Below are 24,191 nucleotides of genomic sequence, written 5' to 3'. Positions count from 1 at the left end.
GTCTCAGTCTCTACAACTCCCATAGCAACCGGTTTCACCCGAATTTTAACCGACCAAGTACTGTCCTTTCGATGAAAAAATTGTCTTTAGAATATCGAAAAATATTGTATCAAAATTCATCACCTGCTACGTAGACCTAACTTCCCAAAAATAAATTTCAAAGTAAAACACTTTGGCGTCTGCGCATTCGATTTTTTGGAAAATGCACTTTTCTAATTGAATTACGCCTGCTAGGCAACTACACTAAGCACACTAAGCAGTCTATGCGTTTCACACAATGCTCATATGAAATGAATTTTATGCCTTCAATTTGCATTAATGATTTTCTACGTTTCATTTTCATTGCAGCTTTTCGCCGTGTGCGTTTGGAAAAAATACCCGAAGATAAATTGACGCGCCATTAAAACCACGTGTACGTGTGTGTGAGTGTGTGCGCAATAAAAACGCACGCCAAGCACAAAGAAAAAGGAAGGAAGTCAGCAAAGGGAGGAGGAGCATAGCGACTCAACCTTTGCTATTGCGCAGGCGCACAGCACACGTGTCGACGAATAAATTGCGTAGTACGTTCGCGTTTGTAGTTGAGGAGGAGCAGGAGCAGCAGCAGCGGCGCATTTTGGTGTAGCGCGCACGCCAGCCAGCACTACAAGCCAGTTAAATGCGAAGAACGCCCAAAAGCAGAAAATCAACAAAATTGGAAAATTCCCTTTGGCATTATCAGAAATTCTTCAGAGAACTTAAACAACGACGCATAGACTTTATGCAGCAAAAAAATTATCGAAATTTTCATTTTGGCAACATTTATTCGGATTGCTTTGTGGCAGTAAAACAACTACAACAACAACAAGAACGACAACAAAGCGCACGAAACGTAGCAACACGAAGGCAAGCTCAGGCGCAAACGCAGACGCAAAAGTATAATTTGAAGCAAAAGCAAGGGCAAGTGCAAGTGGCAGTGACAGTTGGCGGAGTTCACTTCTCGTACGAGCAACAAGCGCGCAGCTTACGCAATACGAGCCACGGTAGCGTAACGGCAACAACGACGAGTACGATAAGCGACGAAAGCGCTAGAATAGCATTAGCGAAGGCGAAAGGCTGCAGCAATTCAACGACGTTGAACAGTAGCTCAGTGACGGCAACGACGCCCACGCCGACGACGACGCCGGGTGCGAGTAAAACGGATACGGATACAGTTACGTGGACAAACGCGACACGCAGGCGCGGAAATACGCCGTTAAAGCCTATGCCGTTACTGACTCACCTATTGCGCATGTCATTGAGTTTAGCCAACGCAGCGCAGCTGTTAAGGCAGGTCTGAAAGAGACGCAGTAAATTAAGCAAAGCAAAGAAGAAGAAGACGCATTTTTGCAAGCAACAACAAACACTGCGGAAAAGTGTTGAAAGAAATTATTTTTGGCAAGAAGCAAGAAAAAAGAAACAAACGGAGAAAAGCAAAGTCCTCAAAGTCAACAAAAACAACAAGCTCCGCATGCGCATGGCTTGAACCAACGCAGCGGCACACTTAACATTTTGGAAATAGTGTCGAAATTTGTGTGGCAATTAATTGCCGCTTTGGCTGCTGGACAACAATTAGCTCCTCATTTTCGGGCTAACAACACAAACATTTGGCTGTTTTTACAAATACACATATACATATACGTAGCTACGTTCTTAGCGTTAATTCACTTAGTTTTATTGTTTCGTACCGGTAACTTGCAACAACAACAACATTCGTGTTTAATTTTCAAGCGTTGTTAGTGCTTTACAAAGATTCTTCGACAAATTAAGCGTTTAATTTTTAATTAATTATATTAATCACTACTACTTAAATTAATACAAAATGGATCCACAACAACAATTTTGTTTAAAATGGAACAGTTACTCGTCCAATTTGGCCATAACATTCTCAAATTTATTCAAATCGGACGTATTGGCGGATGTGACGTTATCGTGTGATGGTGAGTGTGAAAAAAATGCTTTCAAATATATTTACATTTTTTAGGTTAGAATATTTTTCTAGTCACATTTATTTTTTTGGAGTTGAATATTTGAATTTATTAAAAAAAAAAAATTAAGTAAATATTTTTTTTATTTGAAATTAATTTAAAAAAAAGTCGCAAAAATTTTCGAAGGAAAATGTTATCGTTCAGGAAAATCTCTTTTTTTTTAAGATGACGCATTATTTTTAATCCGTAAAAAGTTTTACTAAAAGCTTTATTAGAAACTCTATACATGCTTAGGTTTTGACATTTTTCTGTAACCTTCTCAAAAAGTTTGGTTCTCATTTTTTTTGGCATAAACTCTTTATGTTTTCCTTGTAACTATAACTATTTTCGTTTCGCCAAATTTTGGGGCGAGGCGTATCGAACAAATAATTGGTATAAAGTTAAGAGAGTGGCGTAATCAAAAAGAGATTTGAAACAAAGTGCTTATACCATTTTAACATTGATAAAACGTAACTTTTTTTCATTTCGGAAAAATCTTGGAGCGAGGCGAATCGAACACATAACTGGTATAAAGTAAAGAGAGTGGTATAATCAAATGAAGATAAGAAAGTAGGTGCTTATACGATTTTAACATTGATAAACCATAACTATTTCCATTTCGCCAAATTTTGGAGCGAGGCGAATCGAACACATAACTGGTATAAAGTAAAGAGAGTGGCATAATGAAATGGAGATATAAAAGCAAAATGTATAACTTTAAGAGTTAGAAATAACTAGTATATAGTAAGGAGATGGGCATAATCTAGTATAGAAATATTTTTACAAGTGAACACAGCTCAAAAATGGCGTGCTGACAAGGAAAGAATCGAAAACCCAGCTAAAAAATTTTAATAGTCTTTTAAATTTCAAATTTATTTAAAAAATTATATATCTGCTTTTGATTATGCCGCTCTCTTTACTTTATATATATTTTATCAGAAGGTTTTTAAAATAAATTTGCTGGTCCATTTTATATCCATTACTTATCCATTCTTATTCATTAAAAATATCGAATAAAATAGATACAAATGTACATAAGCATATAGTAAATACATACATATGTATGTAAATATATCATTTCATTCATCACCAGTGTGACTCACTTTTCGTGGAGTTTATTATTCATTCACTTAAAAGCAAAACACAAGTGAAAAAAAGCGCGAAGCAAGCAAACAAAACAAAACGCCGCCAAACATGCGAAAAAGAATCGCGAAGAAGTGAACAAACCAAACAATCAAACAAGTGTACATAATTAAATATGTATCTGCAATAGTATATACATACATATGTACATACTGACGTTCTATATGTACATATGTACATAAAATTCCCATTTTAAAATTTCAAAACAATCGGCATACACAATTCATGCTATCTACTATCTTCTCCTTGTTTCTGAAGCGACCATTAAAAGCAGTACAAAACTAATAAATAAGCTTCAAAAGTACCACATTCCTTTACTTGTTCGGAAGAACAGTGACGACACACACTCATACATAAATACGTACACATCCAATAAAAAAAGAAATGAAAGGAAAAATGTTGTAGATTTTGATTTGAGAAAATTGAGAATTAAAAAACAGGCGCTTCACAAGAAGCTTTATTAGAAGTATGTTACGATTTTTGTTGTATGGCTTTTGTATGGTTAAATATATATGTATGTATATCTAAATATGTATACTATTCGTTTTGTGTAGAGTTTTTTTAACATATAATCATTAATTCTACCTCTATGGTCATAGAAGTTGTCTCTAAAAATATTCAAATAATCAATAATCATATATTTTAATCTCAAAAAGTGTAAACATTTGCTTTAGTTGATTTTTATACTCTGAACAACGTCAGAGATTCTATAAAAACAGACATACTTGGGCTAATGTATTCCTCTCCGTCTGTATATACGGGTACTAGTCTGAAATTTCGCACATATTCTTTTCTTTTTGAGAAACTGCTCATTTGTCGGAACCGCCAATATCGAACAACTTTATAATATATATGTAGCTGCCATACAAACTGATTGATCAAGTTCAAATCCTTGTATGGAACACTATTATATGTTACAAGATAACTTCACGAAATTTGTGTCAAGTTATTAACCAAGACGACGCAATAATCTCAGAAACAATTGTTGAGACAAGGCAAACCCATCTATCAAAATCAAGAAAATTATCTTTTTAGACTATAAGAAATGGAGCTGAAAAATTAAGGTTACCGTTTTTTCTTGTTTTCTTTACATAAATATTTAATTTTTATAATTTAATAGTTTTTGATTTTTCTAATGTTTTTAATTACATATGTATGTATGTATGTAATATTTTTTTTAATTATTCAATATTTTTTTTTTAATTTTTTAATTATTTTTTGTTAATTATTTATCGTTGTGTCTTGTTTTTCTACAACAATTTTTTTTTTAATAATTTACTATTTTTTTAATATTTTAATTCTATAATTAAGTAATTTAACGCGTATTTTTCCATTAAACAAATTTTAGTTGCTAAATTAATTCTTTTAAAATATTTTCTTTTTTTTAAGTATTTTTTTCAATAAAAGTTGTTGTTTTTTAATTATCTAATAATTTGTTTAATTATTTAATATTTTTTTTTAACTTTTTAATTATTTTTTGTTAATTATTGAATTATTATTTGTTAATTATTTAACGTTGTTTCTTGTTTTTTTACAACAATCTTTTTTTTAATAACTTATTAATTTTTTTTAATTTTTTAATTTGCTAATTAAGCAATTTAACGTGTATTTTTTTCAATAAAAGAATTATAGTTATCAAATTAATACCTTTAAAATATTTTATTTTCTAAATTAAGTATTATTTTAATAACAAATATTTTTTTTTTTAATTATCTAAAAATTTGTTTAATTATGTAATATTTGTTTAATAATTTATTTTTTTTTTAATTATTTAATTAATTTTTTTTTATTTATTAATTACATGTTTTCGTAATATTTTGTTTAATTCGAGCAAAAAATTCAAAATTTAATGATTAAATTAAATTTTTTCAGCAACGATTAATAAAATATTTTTGGATTTTTTTGATATATATACATAAATTTACATCATTTTTTTAATATTTTAATCATACTTTGGTATTTTTTTTTTAAAAAGTTGAAAAATATTTTTGGAGAAAATTTATTCTATTTAAATTGTTTAAAAATTGTTGTTTTAAATTTTGTGATATATTTTTATTTTCAATGTTTTAAGAAATCAAAAGAAAATTATAAATATTAAATTAAATTTATTTCAAAAATATTTGAATAATTTTTGCCTTCGAATCAGCTACAAAAATTATATATTATAAACGCCCCAACTGCTCAATATTCAGTAAATGCCCGAACTCTCCATAAATTATTTTTCAAGCTACTATATCTCTCTATTTACTTCTTATTTAAGACCACATGTCTTTCACAACTTAAAGCTGCTTTATAAGAAAATCGTCACTTATACAAGTAAATACGCACAGACAGTGTTCCAATAAATTATTCCTACAGCACCTACATATGTATGTACATACAGTACATATTTTATTTTTACTTCCTTCATCGATTTTCACATCACACATTGAAGATGTTACACGCTAGACGCTGTAACATTAACATACATAAGTTTGTACGATTATATTTACTTTTTAAATCCCGAGTCTTATGATACTTACTTAAGCGCCTGCTTATATGCTACGTTTATATTCGCTGCATACCGTTGTCTAACTAATAACTGAGTGAGGGCATACACATACACATAGTATAAGTATGGAAAGGTTTTATATATAAAATAAAATATGTATATGTATGTGTATGTATCACGTGCATAAGCGTTTATTTCATTTGTCGGGCTTACAATTTTATGAAGGTTATTAAATATACTCACACATACTACTTGATATTTGTGAGTTCGTGTGCGTGTGCATGTGCGCGACTGCTACACGAGCTGGCATACGAATAATAGAGATTGACGACACCAAGAAGTAACGTTGTCAAACATAAACAAACAATTTCGCAAATGTATGAGTATGTATGTATATGAATGAGTGTGTTTGTGTGTATGAAACACGTAGCTACTTAGCGGTAGATTTTTATGTATTTTTGTGTGTTTTTTTTTGTACTTTTTTTGTGTGATAGCAGATGATACAAATACAACACAGCAACATTGTAGGAATGTCGATGGCGTTGAAGCGAGCACCGGTGTACGCAAACGGTATAAATAAAATAAGCAATAACTAAATATTGTCTGAGGGAAGTTGTCTGAGGTCAGGTTAGCCCAACATTATTATTTGGATTTTTTTTATTGTTATTATTATTACTTTTTCGTTGTCTTTCTTTCATTATTGTTATGTTTGTATGTTTAGATGAGTGTGTGTGTAAATTTAACTTCGTTGGACGAATATTCATTGTGATATTTGTACTTATGTCTGCCGGTAGTATTTCCTTAAAAACATGTCTTATACTATATATGTATTTGTGGCTATAGTTTTTAGTATGTTATTGTAGTATGTTTTCGTACAAACATATCCTTAAGGTCTTTCAGCTCTTAAGCACTTAAATCGCTACATCAGTAAACACTTGTTAGTCAAATGAGGGGGAAAAAGCTTAAAAAATGAACAAATGAATGATGAGTACTCACGTAAACATATATTTGTATGTAGCTAAGAGAGGTTACACTTAAAATAATATAGTAAATAATTCTAGTTTTTAACTCGCTAAAGCGGATTATTTCAAAAATGAATGGTGCCTAAGTGGATTTAATTTCTAGAATCTAGTCTAAAATGAATGTATTTTTAGTTAAAAAAAAGTATATTTCTTGGTCACTCAAAGAAATTTTATTGAATTTAATAATAAGATTAATGCAACAAATTGGAGCAAATATTAAAAATTATGAATAATAAATAGTAAACACATAAATAAATACTTCCAACAGCACTTTCTTCCTCATTAAAGCCGTTTACATTGTATTTCGCCTTCAGCAGCTGAAGGATAGCTTTAGTAAAATCGAAAAGAAATCCAAAAAACAACTCGAAAAATTTTCATACGTAAAATCGAAAAAAAAATCAAAAAATAATTGTAATATGGCTTAGACTTAGAATATTTGAATTTTTAAATCAACCACAATGGACGAATAATATATAGAAAAGGCACCCATGACATTGCAGAAAGAAAAAAATTAAATATTGTAAAATCAGCTTGAGGGTATAAAGGGGTTGCGTCCATAATATTAATATATGTACAAAGTATGTATATATAATATGTATGTGTGTTTTAATATACAGTAAGCTTGCATGGATATGTATATGTACTTAATCATGTGACACGAAATTGTGAACGAAATTGAAATGCCCCCCAAAGTAAATAAAGAGTAAAGTCAAAAATAAAAATCAAAATAAAGTTTCAGAACAAAGCTGTGTTATGGCAATATATGCGAGTTAAAGATATTCGTTATAAATTTTAAAATATTTTAGAAACTAAAAAAAAATCCCCAAAGTGTAATATTCCTTTATAATTTTTAAGCACCAAACATTGAAATTATTTGAAATAACGAATTTAATTTTTATTTTAGTTTAATATTTATTTTTTTTAATTATTAATTTTTACTTTTTGAATTATTTAGTTTTATCTTTATTTAATTTTTAATTATTTTTTTTTTTTGAACTTTTTAACTCGAATCACCATAATCCACAAACAAACTTCGAGTTTGAGAGATTTTGAGTTATGAAGGAAATTTGTATGAAATTTGACTTCTATTGCCAATTAAAGAGTTCGAGTTATGAAAGCTCTGTATTTTGTTTTCTTTTAATTTTTAATTTTCTTTTAATTATTAATTTTTTAATCATTTATTTTTGTTTATTTATTATTTAATTTTTAATATTTTATTTTTTATTTATTTAGTTTTCTTTTAATTATAATTTTTTTTTAAATTATTTTGTTTGTTTCTAATATTTAATTTTTTTTTAATTTTATTTGTTTTTTTATTTATTTAATTTTCTTTTCATTATTAATCTTTTTTAATTACATATTTTATTTTTTTTTTAGTTATTAATTTTTTCAATTATTATAAAACTTTAATATTACTTTTTTTAATTATTAAAGTTTGTTTTAATTATTTTTTTTTTAATTATTTGTTGTTATTTTTAGTTATTTTATTTTGTTTTATTATTTTAAAGTTTTTTATTAATTGAAATTTAAATCTTAATATTTAATGTATTTTTTATTATACAATAGCTTTTATTTTTTTAAATAAATAATTAGTTTTTATTATTGTATTTTATTATAGACAATTTTTTATAATTTTTAATAATGTTAGTATTATTATTATTATAATTTTTATTATTTAGTATTATTTATTTTTCCGATTGAAACTCAGTATAAAAGTCTTCACTAAATAAGCTTACATACAAGTACACACATACTAACTACAATATATGTACATATATAGAATGCATGTCCATTTAAATATCTTAATTGTAAAGGAAAAGCTTTTAATTTCCAAAATGTGAACATTTGTTGCGCCTAAGGCAACAGAAAGTTTGGTGGACACTTCATTAGGTTACATGCATTCATAAAGGAAAATATATAAATACAAGAATAACATGTATATTTATATGTGACATATGTATATGCACATACATGCATACATACATATGTATGTGTTTACGTGTATATTTTATATGAAGATTAAAAAGCTCAATGACTCACTGCTGGACATATAATGAATATTTTCAGAACTTAAAAGTGAAAATATTTACTTATAATTGCAATAACTAATTATAGGAGCATAGAAAACATATAAGAAGTTCGAAAAGTAAATTATTTCTAAACTTTTAAAAATCAAATTATCGAAATTTTAGAAACAATTTTAAAAATATTTTTTTTTGTTTTACTATATTTTGGTAACGAACGGAACGAGTTCATGTACTCATATACATACATCTAAATTAATTTGTATGTATATTTTCACAATAACTGTCTACCCTGTTTTTAAGGCATTTACAATATTAGACTAAAATTAGCCAAAATAATCTAATCAGCATTTGGCGCCAGAATAATATGATAATATATCGGGAAGAGAATATATGCTACACACATATGTATATAAATATATATGTATGTAGATATACAAATCTAACCATATGGCATTTAGAAGCAGTCCCATACATACATATGTATGTACATACATATATATACACAGCGCAACAATAACATCATAAAAGTTATTTACGCTGATGGCGTTCCATTGGAGCGAAAAACTGTGTCAAACGATTAATTCTGCAAAAAACGAAAAAAAGGAATTTAGTACCGTTTTTTGCCAAAGACGGTAATAAAAACTGTAGTGAGATATGTATGCATGCAAGAAAGCGCTTATGCATTCTTACGTACTTAATGACAATGCAATACAAAAAATGATTTAAAAACTTCTCTTGAAATATTGTGGTAGTATTTTTTAAATCAAAAATTTATAAAATCATTTTTTTTTTTAATTTAAGGATTTTTTCTTTAATAAAATTTTTGGAAATTCGTTACAAAATATTAAATATTTTTTGTTATGCAAATATTTATATTTAAGAATTTTAAATAAAAAATCATTTTAGATTTTTTAAATTAATTAAATTTTAAATAAAAAAATATTTTACGCAAAAAGTCATAAAGTGAGGTTAAAAATGTTGAAAATACGTAGTAAAGTAATAACATTTCTAAGGATTTTTTAATTGAAAAAAAATATTAAATATTACCTTTAATTTTTTTTAATTACTTTTATTTTTTATAAAAATATTTTTTGTTTGTTATTTTTTTCATTAAAATTAAATCATTAGCAGTTCGGTAATGCGAATTATATTTTTTTTTTTAATATTGTGGTAGTATTTTTTAAATCGACAATTTATAAAATCATTTTTTTTTCAATTTTAAAGACTTTTTCTTTAATACACCTTTTGGAATTCGAATTTTAAATTTAAAAAATCGCTTTAATCGATTTATATTTTTCAAATTATTTTTCAAGTATTACTAGTTTAGAAATGTTTTGTAAATTATTTTTATAAAATTATTTAAAAATTAAAAATACAATTTTTGAAAATTATTTTTATAAAAATTTGCAAAACAATTTAAAACTAATAACACTTAAATTAATAAAAAATTAAAATTTTTTATAAAATTGTATTTATATTTTTTATATGAATTGTTTTTAAATAACAAATATTTTTTCATTAAGGCAACAAAAAAGCATAAAGGTTGATAATAAACAGAAATATTACTAGTTTTCAAATGTTTTGAAAATTATTTTTATAAAATTATTTAAAAATTATTTTTTTTTATTGTGCTTATTAAAATTTACAAAACATTTTAAAACTAATAATATTTATATTTTTTAAAAATTAAAAAAAATTAAATTTAATTTATTTTTTTAAGGGAATTAATTCCAAATAAAAAATATTTTTTTTTACTAAGTCAACAAAAAATCATAAAGATCAAATACAAATTTTTAAGAAAAATTAAATTTAAAATAATTTTTATTTACCACAAACGCAATATCTCAAAATTGGTATTTGAGCTATCAGAAAAATAATTGTCAATTAATTATAAATTGCACAAAAGTTAATGAAACACACAAAGCAACCCCTTTGCCTTTGAACAGGTGAAAAAAAATATGGCCGCAAAAAATTTGACATTGACGCCTTGTTTTCGTTACGATTGCTATCATTTCTTGGAAAAAATTATTTGCTTTTAATGTGTTGGTGTGATTTTTTAGCTTAAAATAAACGAATGCAATTTCCTCTTTTTTTTGTTAATTTTGTTTGTAGTTTTTCAAATGTAATGTCGAAGCAATTGCGATCATACCGAGTAAAGTGAGGGCATGTATTAGATAAGAATAGTCAATAATTGTGCGAAACTCATACGCAGACACAAAAAACTTAATATTTATCAAAAAAATGATAAGTGTTTGGCACACATATACTACTAAGACATATTTATTATATATGTATGTATGTATGTTTGTATATGCATTCATTTATATCAGCACAAGAGCCGTGATGTGATTAAACGGCTCTCGTGATTTGCCGGGCGCAAATTCACGATATTTATAGTGCCATATGCATATACAAACATATGTATATATGTACCTATGATATACATATATACATACATACTATGTATATAGTCCAACAGACGCACTTGTTTATTCGGCACTTAAGTCCTGCTTGCTTGCTTCCCCGCGTTTTTACTCTGCTATTTACTAACACAAAAAAAATTATCAAAAAATATGCAAAAAAAAGGAAGACAAAAAATAGGCGAATTTGCCGCAGACTTTTTTCGTCGATTATCAAATTGACCCACTTATTGTTGTTGCATTTAATATGCGAAGGCTATAAATTGCTAAGACAGAAATACGCGAAATGCGGAAAATAAAAGAAATAAAAAAATAAAGAATAAAAAAAATATAATAATAGAACAAAAAAAAGAGAACCGGAGGAATTGAAAGAAAAATAATCATGGGAATAAAAAAATAAAAAAGAAAAAATTTAACTATAACTATAAAATTAATATATAAACATAAAAAATTAAATACATAACTTTTAGTATATATGTACATATGTACATTAGTGTATTAAGCTGCTGGCCAAAAATATGTATGTGCATAGTATCTATGTATATGTATGTATAATGCGAATGAGAGGAGCTAATACGGAAGTGCGCATTTAGAAACCGCAAATGTTATGCAATCGATTTTGTATTAAATTCAGTGTGTAGATAATTCTATATAGTGCATATGCTATTTTTAGAAGGAGCTTGCAGTGAAGATCAACATAAATACTTTATATGTATATACATATGTACATATATTATAAAATATATTTATGTATAACTGCTCATAAAATTTTTCTATTTTGTGCTCACCAAATTGATAGTTGTTTAAAAATTATTAGTTTATAGTCTAAATTATTTTTATTTCTATATTTTTTTTAGTTTTATATTTTATCTTTATTTTTTTTTTATAAATTATTCTACTTTATGTACTTTGTGCGGAAAACTTTTTTATTTGGCGAGATATCTTCATGATATTTGGCATAGATTATTATATGAGGAAATAATGTAATCTTTAAAGAAATTGTTCAGATCGGACAACTATAACATATAGCTGCCATACAAACTGCTAGTTCAAAATTAAATGTTTGTATGTAAAACGTTTTTATTAGACAAGATTTTTTCACGAAATTTGGCACAAATAATTATCCAAGGCAACACTACAATTTCCGAATATATATTTCGGATCGGACTACTATAGCATATAGCTGTCATATACATTGCCCACGCAAAAATAAATAAAGATCTGTTTATCTAATTTTATGCTATAAAAATGCACCTGTGAAGGGTGTTATACATAGGTTCGGTGCAGTTTTTTGTTATTTGAGAATAAAATTATATATTTTTATATATTTATTATTTTATATTCAAAGTCAACACTTTTATTCCGATTACTTCAACAATTTTTATGCAATAAAAATTACTTTTACTTTTAAATGCATATGTATGTATGTGTACATAAACATATATATATATATAATCATGTATATACCGTTAAAAATATGTGAGTACATCCACACAACCGTAAGATACACAAAATTCTATGTTGTCTGTATTTATATTTGTCTATCAAGGTGCTCAAGTGCATTGATAATACATTTTCCTAACTCATTGTTATTGTAGCAACATTTGTACATATGTATGTACATATACGAATACACGCAAACATATAAAAATGGAAACGTTGCCATAATAAATATTGCAGCAGTCTCAAGAAACACGAAATGTAACATGTCACATTCATTTTCACCAGCCCCACACCCTTAACTCACCACAAGGTGGCGAGCGAAAATGTGTACAGCTGCTCAATCTTGAAGATTTTCCCAAAAGAGTGTAACAGAAAATTGAAAAGCAAAGCTAGCAAGGAAGACAAATTGCTGGTTATTTTTGTAGTATACATAACCGTTATTGTAAATGTGTATGTATGTATATGAAATATTTGTATGTGTGCACCCTTACAACGCACCAGCAAACGCCCCCACCTTGAGTAAGCATAACTTTTGCCATTTCGTGTCTGGCACTGCCTCCATTTAGTTGTGTACATACTTTTCTTCCTTTTGCTTTTTCCGCACCCCCCTTCTTTTCTGCTTAGTTGCGGTTGTTGTCACCAACATCAACGTCAACGTCAATATCTTTGCTCTTAAGTAAGAAGTTTTACCATGTAATGCTCAAGAACAGCTACAACAATGCCACGTAGCGCGGTCGGTGGGCGGGGGGGTTAGTGTTCTAACCTCCACTCTCCACTGTGCTGTTTTTCTTCATTTATCTGATGACACATTGGCCAACAAGTGTCCCATAAAGAAATCAAGTTCAGATAAATAATGTGTCATAGAGCATGTATAGATGGGGAATTGTTACAGTGCGTGGCAAAAGTATGGCAACAGTGTGGAATTTTATGGAAAAAAGTAGACAAAAGCAAAGAAGGAAATATATTTTCTTCTTAGTTACCAGAGATGGGTTCTGCGTAAATAAATTTAAGTTATTTGCCTCTTGAGCTGCCAGTATATACGCGAAGTAGTCGCTCAGTTTTTGAGATATCGATCTACAATTTTGCACACGTCCTTTTCTCCTAAAGAAGCGGTTTATTCGCCGGAATGGCCGATATCGGACTACTATAGCATATAGCTGCCATACAAACTGACCGGTCAAAATTAAAATCTTGTAAGGAAAACTTTGTCATCTGGCGAGATACCTTCACGAAGAAGAAAATAATGCAATCCTCCAAGAAATTGTTCAAATCGGACTACTATAACTTATAGCTGTCATACAAACTAAACGACCAAATAAATTACATGTCCTTGTATTGAAAACTTTTTCATTTGACGAGATATCTTCATGAAATTTGGGTCAAGTTATTTTCCAAGCCATCGCTACAATCTCCGAAGAAATTGTTCACATGGGACTATTATAGCATATAGCTGTCATACAAACTGACCGATCAAAAACGAGTCTTTGTATGGAAAGCTATTATATTTTACAAGATATTTTTATAAAATTCGGGCCAAGTTAATATCCAAGACAACGTTACAATCTCCGAAGAAATTGTTCAGATCGAACTACTATAGCATTTAGCTGCCATACAAAGTGAACGTTCAAAATCAAGATAAGATACATACTTTCACACTCTTTTATGCCATAAAAATGCACCTGTGCCACTGAAGTTAGTGGTTTTCTTGTTATTTTATGCTATATACCTTCACCTTACACTATATAATATACATTTAAATATATATACATATCATTTTATGGTTTGTTTATCTGCATTATACCCACTATTTCTTGGCAATGCCATACTAACATCTCCATAGTAGCACTATCTACAGTTACCAGCGCGTCTTGCTTATATACATAAGAGAATACATGTATGTGAAGCTACATTTGCCATCATTGCTTGCAATTTTCTTTACAAATACTTCTAAATACTTGTGTATATATGTATCTGGCAACATCTTGTTGGTAAACGGCGAGTAGCTGCCGTTGTTGTCTTGGTCGCAGCTGCTACTATTTCAATGTTATCACTTTTTTGTCTACTTCTATTGCTTCTTGTGTGTAGAAAATCGTCTAGCTTATCGCTGTCAGCATTATCAGCAACCACCCACTGCCAAGAGTCGCTATTAACTTCTGGTTGTCTTTCTGTGCTGCTACAGCTTTCTTCATTTGATCCCACTTTTACTTTACTTTTGACTTCTTCACGACCGAGGAAATCATTTGCAGTGTATTATATGCGTGTGTGTACCTATTTTATCCAACCTTATAATTTAACGCCCACTTTAATTCCCATGTATATACATATATGTATGTATATATTTATGTAAATGTAAGGATATGGATATAATTATATACACATTTTGATGCATGTATATACATATGTATGTATTGTATGTATACATAAAAATTTATATTTTAGAAATGCACGTACATACATATGTACTTGCATCGAATTGTCGGCATTTGTCTTGATTTTATGGGTTCAAGGTCTTTAGTTCAACGCTGTGTCGGGTTGGTTGCCCGCTTACCGCCTTTTACTTTCAATTGCTACATATTATATACATATGTATATATTTTTTACGTATAAGTACATTTGAACTGTAAACGACATTAAATGAGGTCGCTGTTGGCGTGAAGTTCGGTTGAATTCTCTTAGAATAGAAGAGTATGTCTAAATGTATGCATATGTATAAATAATATTTTTGTCATAAATCGGTTCATATGCATGTATGTATATACACATATACAATTGTTATGATCTGCCATATTTGACTGCAGCTCTTTGCCAAATATTTGTAGGTGTACCTGTAAAGTATGCTACTAATTTTTATTTGCTTATATATATATAACCAACAATAAATACATATGTACTATATATACATATACATATGTATATTTAAATATCAACAAGTTGGCAATAAATCAAAAGCAAACAAAAAATCATAAACCATTCTTATGGAAATCAATAAAAATAATATAGAAATGCTTTAAGCGCCTAAAGGTAGACTTTAAAATCATGCGATTCGGCAGCTTAAGTTGTACAATGGAAATTAATGCGAGAGAATTAGGTTTATAGACTATAAAGTAAAAAGTGAAGTAAAAGTTAAAGAGAAGAGAATCGAAGAGAGAGAAAGAGAGCGCGAAAAGTCAGCTTAGCAAAATAAGGGAAGCGGAACTTAGCTGCGACTTTTATTTTGAAAACTTTTTGAATTATTCACATTTACTAGTTAATCCAGACAACTTAATTATAACATTATGCTATAATTATTTAAAATATTAATTTCTTAAAGCATAACCCCCAAATAATTTCTCGTTTTTATTCGAATTTCAGGACGAGTATTCAAAGCACACAAATTAATATTGGCCGCCTGTTCGAAAAAATTCGCCGAACTGTTCGAAAGCACACCCACAAATGGACAATGCGTTGTCATATTGGAGGCTACGTCCTCCGACAATATGGCCGCACTGCTCGAATTTATGTACAAAGGTGAAGTGCATGTGTCGCAAGAGGCTCTAAACAGTTTCCTCAAATCTGCGGAGAATCTGCAGGTAAGCAAAAAAAAATTCTTTTTGAATGGGAACAAAACTTATAAAAATTGCTACGTTTGTAGGTGAAAGGACTGTCTACAGAAACTGGCCGCTTGGCCGCCCAGCAAGCTCAACAACACATCGATGCATCGCCACTCGACTCGCCCACCGGCCGACGCAGCATGCGCAATAGCCTAAGCGGTGCCGGCGGTCTCGGCAGTGCCGTAGGTGGTAATCCGCTCAGCAGTATAGGCGGTGGTATACCCAGCGGTGCCATTATCGGTGGCAATATGGCCGCTGCAATGGCTGCCAATGCGGAACGCATTAGCAACAGTGGTAATGGTAGCGGTGCCAGTGGTAACGGTTGTTCCGGTAGTAGCATTATCAGCGGTGGTGCACATTGTAATGCTACAGCCAGCGGTGCAGGTGCTGCTTGTGGTGGTGGTCCTAGTGCGAGCGCTGGCGGTCCAGGTGGTATGGGTAGCGGCTCAGGCGTTGCACACCATCTGAGTAGTTCGAGTGGTAATCTGAAACAGGAATGCGATTCACTGATGCAAAGTAGTACCGCTGCAGCGCTGGCCGCCGGTATACCACCTTACGTACCGCCCATCTATCGTCCAATGTCATTTGAACCGCCACGCAAACGTGTCCTCCGCAGTCCATATGCCGAGCACGAGGTGCGCGGTAGTGTGTTACGTGACGGCTCGAAGAATTCATCTTCGGAGTGTGCGAGCCCAATCAGCAAACCGCCCTACCATCGGCCATCGTCGAGTGCATCGTCGAATGCACCAACCGAGGCGGACACAATGCAATCGGAGCGCACTTCACCGAGGTGAGTGGGGGGGAAAAGTAGTTAGTAGAGGGAAGATGTACGCAAAGTATGAAGTAGTAATATGGGATTGCGGATCCGTAAAAAGTTGAGTATTGAAGGTTATGTTTACGCTTCTCTTTGCAGCCGTTATGAGAATCACAGTCCGGGCGCCACAGCTGGTAATGGCAATATGCCGAGCAATTTGTCCGGCAGTCTAGAACGAACAGTGAAAACGGAACGAAACAATGGCAGCACACACGAGGCTAACGATGACGATCAAAGCGAGCACGACGAATCGATTGATGTGAGTGTGGCTGGCATGCTATAATTGGTATAACGGTTTAATGAGTTTGTTTGTTTAATTTAACACAACAGAATGGAGCCGAAGATCTGCGAGTGAAATTGGAGAATTCCAACTATTCGCCGCCACCGCCACAGCCACCTACCTCGAACGCATCGTCCACAACACCATCCGCCCTTTTGGAAAATCTAAAGAATGTCGAAGCCGGTTTGCCGAGCAATTTGGCAACCTCCATAGCGCCAGAGGATATGTTAAATGTTTGGAATGCGACGAAATTGAATAACAAAAACAGTGGCATGGTCAATACAGCGGACGGTAATAAAAATATATAGACTTTTCTTATAAAAAACAACTAACCAAATATCAATTAGTTTGATACTAACAACTTAAGTGCTGCGAAGCGAACTATTTGCATTCGCTACGAATTTGTATAGTATACTTTTACTCGTTTTCTAAATTTCTTCTTTTTCTGACAAATCAACTAATTTTTCTCTCGCTCCTTTCTCCCAAAACAAAATTTAGGTAAGAAGCTGAAGTGCCTGTATTGTGATCGCCTCTATGGCTATGAAACAAATCTACGCGCACACATCCGCCAACGTCATCAAGGCATCCGCGTCCATTGTCCCTTCTGTTCGCGCACCTTCACCCGCAACAACACCGTGCGCCGACACATTGCACGCGAACACAAACAGGAGATCGGCTTGAGCGCGGCCAGCAGCGGCATTGTGCCCGCTTCCGTCGTCGCTGCGGCTGCGGCGGCGACCGCGAATCACTCGCAATAGGATGCGGCCGCAACAGCGGCAGCAGCAGTAGTCATGAGTGCGCAGAAGGCAGCAGCAAAACAACGTAAACGAAAATCATTGAAAATGGCATTGGAAAAGTGCATGCAACGACGCGACGCGGCAGCTAGCAGTGGTGGCAGCGCTAGCACCGGCAGTGTCGTCGTCGTTGGCGGCAGCAACATCAACAACAAAAGCAGCAGTGGCAACATTGGCGATACGGCGCACAGCAGCAGCGCGCACGCCAGCGCCACTGCCGTCGGCGTTATAGCCAGCACATCAACACGTGCGGCTGAAGAACGTAAACAACAGCAGCAGCAACAACTCATACAGCAGCAAATCGAGTTGGAGCAGCGAAAACAGCAGCAACATCAGCAACGTAAGCAGCGTCAAGAGCGGCGACGTCATAGCACAGCGCGCGGACGCAGCGCTAGCGAAAGCAGTGCAGTCGTGGAGCAACACGAGGACGCGGAGGCAGCGACAGAGGAATCGGAAGAGCCAGGCGCCAAGCGTGAGAGACAAGAAACGTCGACAACTGTGGAAAGTACAACTGAGGGCGATACCTCATTTATGGATACGAGTGGCAGCAGTTGCGCCACAACCACTGCCACCGATACTTCCACCACAAGCACCAACAACGCTACCACCAACGAACAGCACAATAACACAGCCAGCACTATCGACTCATCGACTGGTGAGTTGGCTGACACCACTGTGGAGCGTTTGGCTACAACCAGCGAACTCGAAATCGATGCGGATGAGTTGCCAACGACCACAGGCGCCTTGGCGATGGCAACTGTAGTGACGCCCAACAAAGCTGATAGTGTAAAGGAAACTACAACCACCGACGCTGTTGCTACAGAAAATGTTGCTGATACGACACCAACCACAACCACAACAACAACAGCAACGCATGCTGCACACACTTCAGCCTCCAATGAGGCTGAGCAAAACCCACCGGTACAAATGGAAGCCGACGAAGCTGAAAAGAACGTCGTGCCCAGCATTAAGTCCGAAGCTGCTGCGGACGCTGGCGCGGCTGAAACGCAGGTAACCACAACTCAAACAACAACAACAGAAAAAGAAACTGAACACGCTGAAAATGTTGAAAATGCTAACGCCAATGCTAAACCAACCTCAACAACAACAACAACAACAACAAATGCTGCTGAATAAATGTTGTTGTTAAGTATAAGAGACAATGCCACAATATAGTTGGAGGGAGAGAGAGTATGAAGAAGAATTGAAGATTTTCGTTTACGCGCACTTAAAAGGCGAGCACGAAGCTTTTGCATTGAGGCAAAGTTTTTGCTGCTCGCATATAAGAAAGAAAGAAGAAGAGGAAGTAAAACAGAGACTACTGTTGCAACCGCTGTTGCGCTCGGATGATGTATGTATATTAATTACAAAAAAAGTTTATGATTAAAAAAGAGAAGAAGAAGAAAAACAAGAAGGAAATATGCAAAAACAATAATTATAATGAATTAATAATTAATTTTTTTAACGAATTAATTATGATGATGTTGAAGTTTGTGTGTGTGTTCACACTGGACACACAACAAGCTGCTGTGAGTTAATTTAAATTTACATTTTAATGCAAAATGCAAGAAAACACAAGAAAGAATTCAAGTGAAGCCGAATTAAGCAAGTAATGCAAGGAATTAGCCTGAAGCCTTGCTTCGTTGCAGGCAAGTGATGAAAAGCCAGTAATTTTTTTTTTGTTAATCTAACGCAAGCAAGCACACTGAAGAAGCACGAAAGCAAGCATTTATGTTTTTTCGTTTTTGTTGAATTTGTAAAAGAGAAAATATTTATTTAATGTAAAAAAATCATAAAAATCCGTCAAATTTTCACAAACGCATACGCTGAATTTTGCAATTGAATTTTTATGTTCACCGAAAGAAGCTATACTTGCAATAAATGCAACAACAATTGAATTTAGTTGTTAATTAGTGCAAGGGCGAAGTAAATAGCCAAACAAACAGTGAATTACATAATTACACACAAAATATCCGACTGAAAAATTGTTTTCAGGGTGCTACTTAATTAAATACAGTTAAATAGTGAATAGCGTGGTATGGAAAATCTAAAATCAAAATAGTTAGGAATATAGTGTTTTTGCAAGCATGTAGTATTTTACAAGAGTTGTCTTATGCGAACAATTTTTATATACAACTTTTTTTTTATCGTTATTTTTTTTTTTTTGATTGGGTTTTAATTACTTAATTTATTTTATGCAAAGTTTTATAAATTAATTAATTTTTTTTTTCAAGCATTGAACATATTTTAAAATACATTGAATTATTAAAAAAATGAAATTATAAAATAAAAATAAACAATTTTTGAAATTATAAAAAAACATAATTATTTAAAATAAAAACAAAACAAATACATTTTTTGGATAATTTATTTTGTTCCAATAGTTTAGTTTTTTTAACAACTGAATTAATTTTTATAATTGATTTATTTTAATAATTGAATTTTTTTCTAATTACATTTTTTGTAATTTCATTATTTTTTAGTTTTGATTTTTTTTATAATTTAAATTTTATTATAATTAAATTTTTTAATAATTTAATTTTTTTTAGTAATTCAATATTTTTTTATAGAACTATTTAATGAATTAATTTTTTTTAATAAATTTAATCGTTTACTTTTTTTATAATTACATATTATTTAACTGCCTTATTTTCGAGTGGTACAATTGAATTTTGAATTTATTTATATAAACTAATTTTTTAGTAATTTATTTTTTTATAAATCAATATTTTTTTTAATTATTTAATAATTTGCTAACTACTAAAAATCATTGTTACCAGTGATATTTTTTAAATTGCAAATTTTAATAATTAAAAGTTTTTAGTAATTAATTTTTTTAAGTAAATTTTTGGAAGATTACTTTTTTTAATTTCTTTATATTATTTTTTTATTATTTTATTTTTTTTATTATTTATTATTATTATTTTTTTTTACAATATAATTTTTTTAAGAACTTTAATTGTTTTTTTTTTTTTTTAATAATTAAAAATGTTTAAACATTTAAATTTTCAAGTAGTACTAATCAGTTTTGAGTTAATTTCTATAATTTGTTTTTAAAGTAATTAAGTTTTCTAAAAATTGCTAATTGAACATTTTATACATCAAAATTTTAACTATCTTTAAAAAAATGGTTTTTATTTTTAGTATTAATTTTTGTTTTATTTTTATTTTTAATATAATTTTGTATTTTTTTATTTATTCTTTCCATTTTTAATATTTTTTAAATTTTTTTATAAATTACTAATTGAACATTTTATTCATTCAAATTTTATTCTTTTAAATTTTTTTTTATTTATGTTATTTTAAATTTTATTTTTAAATATATTTTTTATAAATTTTTCAAATCTTTTGTTTATGTTATTGTTTATTATTTTTTTAATATTTTTTTTTAACATTATTTTCTTTCTATTATCCTTGAATTTTTTTTATTAGTTTATTTTTCTTTTTATAATTGAAATTTGCATGCTTGCAAAAATATTTATAACCAAATACATATTTATTTTTTCGACAGCCATGCACACAACATGAAACACAAAATTGCAAGAGAAAAACAAAAAAAAAAAACAATAATTTCAAAAGTATTAAATTATTAACTGGGTTGTTACAATAATTAGCAGCACAAACCATAGACAAATTTAAAATTCAAAGTAATACAGCATTTTAATTAAAAAACAATAATGAAAGAAAAAAAATAAAAAATTACGCCAAAAATTAATGCGGAAGTTTGAACGTTTTTGATTGGTGTTGATATATAGCAACAGTGATTATATATACCAATGTGTATATAAATGTTTAAAATAGTTTTTCAGCATAGAAAATATGTTTACAGCATTTTCTCAACATAACCACAAAAAATTAATATTGAATGACGCTGAAATACAGCATAGCATATATACATATATAGGTTGTGTGCAGTTTATTTTCTGTAAATTTTTTTTATTGAATTCAAACACTTACACAGTCAACAGCAAAATGGCAATAGTCCAGCAAGACATAAGCAACAAATAGTACCTTATTTAAAGTAAAATCAAAGTGAAACTACAATTCTATAGCGATTTTTTACAAAGTAAGAGAACGCAACAGAATCCAATTGAAGGCAATAGAAGTTAAAATAAGTTAGCAAACAAACAATAAAAACAAAAAACAAAACAATAACTTGAAATAGGGAATACGAATACAAAAACAAAAACACAAGAGTCCTAAAATTGCAAAGCCAAATAGTACAAGTTCAACAAATTTTCCCCACCAAAACACTTAATGCATGCTACAAGTGGCCGGTGCTTGGTGGACGAAAACAAAGAGAATTTTTTTCAACTAAAAAATATGATAATTTTTAGTGTGTGAATTTCCAAAAGTGATGCCATTGCAAATTATTAATAAAGTAGTATTTCTTAAATATGTATATGAGGAAAAAAATAATAATTAAAAAAAAAGAAATTGATAAAAAATATTATTTGTTTTTGTGACTCAAAGAAGTGCTTTTGAAATGCGCACACATACATATGTATGTATGTGCAAACAACTTATTTACAATTAAACTATGTGTATGTGTAATAACCAGCAGCTTTGCTATATAATTTTCATAATATTTTTTTATTAACAATTGAAAATGAGTAAAATTTGTTACATATACGTACATACTCACTTCCCACGCCACAAGTGTCATTAAATCATTAAACAAGAAGCAACATTGAATATTAACGCAATACAAAACCGCAAAGCAGAAATAGAAAACAAATAAATAGCGCAAAATATTTAAAAGTAATACAAAAAACAAGCGACTACTCCACGCAATAGCTCAGTAATGAGACGATTTGAAGAACTTATACAACTATAATGTGCTCAAATACAAACCTACATACACACATACATACATACATATACATAAATGTCACAGGCGCTGTATGGTGCATTGAAGGCGTTTGCGCATGCGCTAAGTTTAGCTTAAACTGGCTTGCTGGTGTGAACACTTGCGAAGAGCTGCGAGTGATACGCGTAGCTGCCACTTTTTGCTTACAATTACGCAAGCTACAAACGTTTTCACAGTCACCTGCAGCCTCTGTGACCCATAGCAACCGCATGTACCTGCAATATTTTATGAAAAAGTTAAATGATACAAAAACAATGTTGAACATGAACCTTATTAGAAAAAAAACTGATGTTAAAAAATAGCATAAAATAATATTAAACCAACAGGTGTGGATAAGTGATGCAACGGGTCTACAGGTGGTCGCTTAAAGTGTAAAATTGGACTTGAATTTAAGGATTGCGAGCCGAAATTCAACAAAATTCAAAATTTTGCAACTTTTTTCGCGCTCGGCGGCTTTTGATGCGTTTAAGCGCTCTAAAGTTATTTCAAAAACAAAAGCGCTTTCGAACAGGCGGCACACACTTGAAGTCAGCGACGCGCGGCTTATCCATGCACTTTTCATTTTCCTTAACATAACCTTAAAAAACGCTTTTGGCTTGCAAAATCACAAAAAACTTGTACCAAATTTTTTTTTAAATATTTTTTTTTTATCCAGCACTTTCGGAAGGCAAAATTCTCAAAATATTTTTTTTTTTCTTAAAAACAAACCGCTTAGTTGAAGGTTAGGTTCTTATTAAAAAATAAAATAAAAAATAAAATATTTTTAATTTTCTATTAATGGATTGGTAAATTGGGTGCCTATAAGTAAAAATAATAATAAATAAACTTTAAAAGAAGTAGTTAAATTTTTTATATAGTATACGCATAAATAATATATACATACATACATATATGACAAGCAAGGAGTGAAAGAATTTGATTAGAGCAAAACATACAAACAAATAAGTAAATAAACAGTTGAGCTAAATAGCAAAAACAATAACCCAAGAAAAAAATAGAAAATTGATAAATATGTAGTGGAAGAAAAACAAATTAAAATAAACCATTCAAAAACGTTCTGGACAACTTTTTGTAAAACATGTTTCAGAAAACATGCAATCGAAGAGGGAAAAAAGAACAAAATGCAAAAAAAAACAAAAACAAAAGCAAAAAACGAAAATTGCGAAACTGTTGGGTGGCTGAAAGCAGACCGCTGAAGTGAAAAACAGACGAATGAAGTTTTTCAATAATTGAGTCTGGAGTCTGGCTACAGCCCAGCAGTTGTCACAATTTTCGTTGTACTATTTTTGGTTCGAAACAAAATTTTTCGTTTAGG

The 24,191-nt window shown here is 30.6% G+C and overlaps 1 protein-coding gene and 1 long non-coding RNA gene across 2 annotated transcripts in view; one reads left to right on the top strand and one right to left on the bottom strand.

Annotated features, from left to right (window-relative positions):
• LOC126752095 (uncharacterized) overlaps window positions 1–24,191 on the bottom strand; it is a 320,020-nt gene that overhangs the window by 142,230 nt on the left and 153,599 nt on the right. The window lies entirely within an intron of this gene.
• On the top strand, window positions 1,832–20,110 carry LOC126752066 (zinc finger protein chinmo). Its single transcript, XM_050462611.1, is given in 6 exon segments — window positions 1,832–1,955; window positions 15,880–16,097; window positions 16,160–16,908; window positions 17,032–17,191; window positions 17,263–17,503; window positions 17,711–20,110. Coding segments are annotated over 6 exon segments (2,919 nt in total). The 5' UTR covers window positions 1,832–1,837; the 3' UTR covers window positions 19,144–20,110.

This window comes from Bactrocera neohumeralis, chromosome 3 (genome assembly GCF_024586455.1).
Source record: "Bactrocera neohumeralis isolate Rockhampton chromosome 3, APGP_CSIRO_Bneo_wtdbg2-racon-allhic-juicebox.fasta_v2, whole genome shotgun sequence".
In the NCBI taxonomy this organism is placed as follows: domain Eukaryota; kingdom Metazoa; phylum Arthropoda; class Insecta; order Diptera; family Tephritidae; genus Bactrocera; species Bactrocera neohumeralis.
The sequence above is the reverse complement of the archived record's forward strand: the minus strand, read 5'-3'. Positions and strand labels throughout refer to the sequence as shown.